The sequence below is a fragment of the Tachysurus vachellii genome, chromosome 16, assembly GCF_030014155.1.
Source record: "Tachysurus vachellii isolate PV-2020 chromosome 16, HZAU_Pvac_v1, whole genome shotgun sequence".
Taxonomy (NCBI): domain Eukaryota; kingdom Metazoa; phylum Chordata; class Actinopteri; order Siluriformes; family Bagridae; genus Tachysurus; species Tachysurus vachellii.
Genome location: NC_083475.1, coordinates 19,673,183 through 19,678,182, shown reverse-complemented (window position 1 = coordinate 19,678,182; position 5,000 = coordinate 19,673,183). Strand labels below are relative to the sequence as shown.

Sequence of the window (5,000 nt, the reverse complement as noted above, 5' to 3'; positions counted from 1 at the left end):
AATCGCATGGCAAATTATTTCTCAATGGCATGATATTGATTTAACACACAGAGTGGGTTTTGCTGATGTACCAAACACAGAGCTTATCACTGTCTGAAGCGAGCATCGACTGCAGGATCGTACCAATTAGAAATAAACGTGCAAATTCGAGACACTCAGGAAAAAAAAAAAAAAAACACAACCGCCGGTAATCCGATTCTGAATAAAGGAAGCTGAACATAGTCGTGTGAATCAGATCGAACAGGTTCTCGATTCTGATTGGTCGATTTATTTTCCATCAGGTTTATACTAATGAGCTTGTTCTAATAACATGTGTGTGTGTAGACATTGATGTAAGGAGTCTCCAGTATCAGTGCTTAGTAACAGAGATTTCTTCACACTGGGTTTAACCCCCGGGTTCTCGTCACTCTAAACCCTGCTGTTACCCCCCAGGGTAACTGGTATAATTTACAAGCACCGGGTTCTGAAACGCAACAGCACGGCTTTTACGGTTTAAACACTACATCACGGAGTTAAAGGTGTAGTGAGAAACCATGCGGTGTTAAAAACGTTACGGCGAGTTGCTTAGCAACAGAAACCCAATCAGACACTGAACAGAGGATAAAAAGCTCGTGTCAGGTGAAAACCAGGATGGAGAAACACTTAAAAACTTAACGGCTCTGTAGATAGAGTCAGACGGCAAAACACCGATCACGGACGTGTGAGCCATAGCGAGGAGGAAATACGTCGTGTGACAGGAAGTCGGATAGCGAAGAACAAACGGCTGGTCGACTAAACGAACGAACAAACTTACAAAGAGGATAAAAATAGTTTTATTTATTTTCAGGGGTTCCTGACAGACGGTGTCAGTGCCCACGTAAGAGCAGGAGATAAATAAACAAAGCACAAATCTAATTGGCAGCATTGTGACTACTGGGCAGAGCGGTCACGCTCCAACCCGGCTGACCGCGCGTCGGTTGCTACTCTGCACCGGTAATATGAGAGGGCATTAGTGGGGACAGATCGGATGATGGGGCAGATTGGAAAATTGAATGTAAAATTAAACGTGGAGTGGAGGGTGGGGTTGGGAATAGGCTCCTTCAAACGGACGCTGTCAGAGGAAAGCAAAATCAAAACTGCTGCCTGCCGAAACACCGGCATAACCAGGGAGGAAAACATGATGAAAGGATGATGGATAATGTGTGTGTGTGTGTGTGTGTGTGTGTGTGTGTGTGTGTGTGTGTGTGTGTGTGTGAGTGAGTGAGTGAGTGAGTGAGTGAGTGAGTGAGTGAGTGAGTGAGAGAGAGAGAGAGAGAGAGAGAGAGAGAGAGAGAGAGAGAGAGAGAGAGAGAGAGAAAGACAAGAGAGAGAGAAAGAGAGAAAGAGACAAGAGAGAGAGAAAGAGACAAGAGAGAGAGAAAGAGACAACAGAGAGAGAAAGGGATGACAGAGAGAGAGAGAGAGAGAGAGAGAGACAAGAGAGAGAGAAAAAGAGATGAGAGAGAAAAAGACAAGAGAGAGAGAAAGAGACGACAGAGAGAGAGAGAGAGAGAGAGAGAGAGAGAGAGAGAGAGAGAGAGAGACAAGAGAGAGAGAGAGAAAGAGAAAGAGACAAGAGAGGGAGAGAAAGAGAAAGAAACGAGAGAGAGAGAAAGAGACGAGAGAGAGAGAAAGAGACGAGAGAGATAGAGAGAGAGAGAGAGAGAGAGAGAGAGAGAGAGAGAGAGAGAGACAAGAGTGCTTTGCTTATTAAAGCTTACCTAAGCAAAGGCTGGAAGATGACGGTGATGTTCCTGGCTCCAGGCTTACACAGGAACTTGGTCTCTCCTCCTTCGATCAGGTTATCGTCAGCTCCTCCTGAGCAGGATAAAGAGGAATCGATTAGTGAGCAGTGTACTGAAGAAAATTCTAGAAATTCACAAAGACGAGACCAAAAAGCCAGATTATTTATATATATATATATATTTTTAAAAATCTGCATTGTTTTTATAACCCACTACATTCTGGAGTGTTGTTCCACTTATACGACAAGGGTTTTGCTAACGATTACAGTGTTTTATTTATTACCGGTGATGATTTATTGATAAACGACACAGAACACGTTTTAATGGTTTATAGCTAGGTTTAAACTCGTGAAACATCCGAGAGACGAGTTAATTCCTGCTGCATTAAACAGCCATTACCTAATCAATCTCTCTCTCTCTCACACACACACACACACACACACACACACACACACACACACGTATGCCTGTCGTTTTAAAGACAAAACAGAAACCAAGAAACCCGACTGTAAGCTTTTAATTCTACATTTTAATCATTATACGATTATAATTACTTTTTTTTTTTAATCTGCTGATTATTAGTCTTAGGTTACGTACAGCGTCTGCCGTACGAATCCCCGTCTACGAGCCGTTGCTATAGAAACAGTAACGTATTAGAACGGGTGCTTTAATATAAATGAACTGTCCGTGTTACGGCTGGAACCGCCGGGACACGTTGCATGGAGACGATGTGCACTGACTGACCAATCAGGTTGGAGTATTCATCCCTGCTGTTGTATACATTTTATCTTTACGGGGTCTTTGTTCCGACTGTCCGTATGCGTACGTGACGTCTATAGAACGTCTTTTAGTAGTCCGACATAATAGAATTGGCCTGCTGGAGTTAATACTTTTAAAGAGGAAGGGATGAATCTTATCTTTTTTTTTTTTTTTTTTTTTTTTTTAAACACTATGTCAGTACGATTTTGTTATATTTTAATAGAAGATTCTGGAATTGTGCCTTTGATACTGATCAATTTTGATATAAATAAAAACAGAAACAGAAGAAAAAAAAGAAGCTGAACAATTAGGAAGCTTAAGTGAATAAATAAATCAAGTGTGTTAACAAATTTATCCAGGAAGTAAGGTTCAGAAGAGTGTCGTGTCTGTGTGTGTGTGTGTGTGTGTGTCAGACCATATTAACAGGGTTAATAAGAAAATCATGGTTGTGTAAGTCAGTCATCTAGACAGCGGGGGGTTTAGAGAAACCAGCCAGTGCTTATTACCTCCACTCATTCACACGATGGATCGATAACGCTGACGCAGAGAGGATCGCATGTGGCACTGATACAAATAAATAAATAAATAAATAAATCCTCCAATGACAGGGAGCGGGCAAGTTTGTGTACGGACGAGTGGCTCATTGGTTATAAATAACACCACCCTGCAGTCTCTTCTCTCATACTGCCTCAGTGTTGTTCTCTCTCTCACACACAGACACTCTCATACACACACAGACACTCTCACACACACACAGACACTCTCACACACACAGACACTCTCACAGACACACAGACACTCTCACAGACACTCTCACACACACACAGATACTCTCACACACACACAGACACTCTCTCACACACACACAGACACTCTCTCACACACACACAGACACTCTCTCACACACACACAGACACTCTCACACACACACACAGACACTCTCACACACACACACAGACACTCTCACACACACACACAGACACTCTCACACACACACAGACACTCTCACACACACACAGACACTCTCACACACACACAGACACTCTCACACACACACAGACACTCACACACACACAGACACTCTCACACACACAGACACTCTCACACACACACACACAGACACTCTCACACACACACACACAGACACTCTCACACACACACACAGACACTCTCACACACACACACACAGACACTCTCACACACACACACACAGACACTCTCACACACACACACACACAGACACTCTCACACACACACACACACAGACACTCTCACACACACACACACACAGACACTCTCACACACACACAGACACTCTCACACACACACAGACACTCTCACACACACACACAGACACTCTCACACACACACAGACACTCTCACACACACACAGACACTCTCTCACACACACAGACACTCTCACACACACACAGACACTCTCACACACACACACACAGACACTCACACACACACACAGACACTCACACACACACACAGACACTCAGACACACACACACACACTCTCACACACACTCTCACACACACTCTCACACACACTCTCACACACTCTCACACACACTCTCTCACACACTCTCTCACACACTCTCACACACACTCTCACACACTCTCACACACACTCTCACACACACTCTCACACACACTCTCTCACACACTCTCTCACACACTCTCACACACACACACAGTCTCACACACACACACTCACACTCTCACACACACACACACTCTCACACACACACACACTCTCACACACACACACACACACTCACACACACACACACACTCACACACACACACACACTCACACACACACACACACTCTCACACACACACACACTCTCACACACACACTCTCACACACACACACACTCTCACACACACACTCTCACACACACACTCTCACGCATTTCAGCTACTCGCTGGAGTGTTGTGGTGCTGTTTATATGGTATCCCAGGCGTGGTTGCTAATCAGCTATATGCTGAATGTTACAGGAAGCTTCAAGCGAGTTGCTAAGTGGTTGCTATGGTAATCCAGGGTGTAGCGAGATAATCGTGATGCTATCCTAAATGGTTGGTAGTCAAATAGTATCTACTTATTATAATATTACAAATCAATTGCTAAGGTATTCCAAGTGGTTGCTGTGTTATTCCAGCTGGATGAATGAAGGTTGCTAGGTGGCTGCTATGTGCGGTATTCCAGGGTGTAGCTGCTGTATGTGGTTGCTATGTTATCCCCTGGCTGTTAGGGTACATCTAAGTTGTTGCTACGGTATACCAGATGGATGCTGCGGTATTCCAGGGTGCGGCTGTTGTATGTGGTTAGTCGAGAGTTTTGCTAAGTGGTTGCTATAACATTCCACTCAAGTGTAGCTATGTGGTACTCAAATGGTTACGAATCAATTTGTAACTAGATGCAAAGGCATTACAGCTGGTTGCTAGGAGGTTGCTAAGTGGTTACTA

General features: G+C 44.1%; 1 protein-coding gene across 1 annotated transcript in view; it reads right to left on the bottom strand.

Moving 5' to 3' along the window:
- The window catches only part of exoc4 (exocyst complex component 4), a 160,910-nt gene that overhangs the window by 95,591 nt on the left and 60,319 nt on the right, over positions 1 to 5,000 (bottom strand). Inside the window, exon 10 of the mRNA XM_060889656.1 lies at positions 1,740 to 1,836. Within this exon, the coding sequence (XP_060745639.1) occupies positions 1,740 to 1,836 (97 nt within the window). The remainder of the gene's footprint in view (positions 1 to 1,739; positions 1,837 to 5,000) is intronic.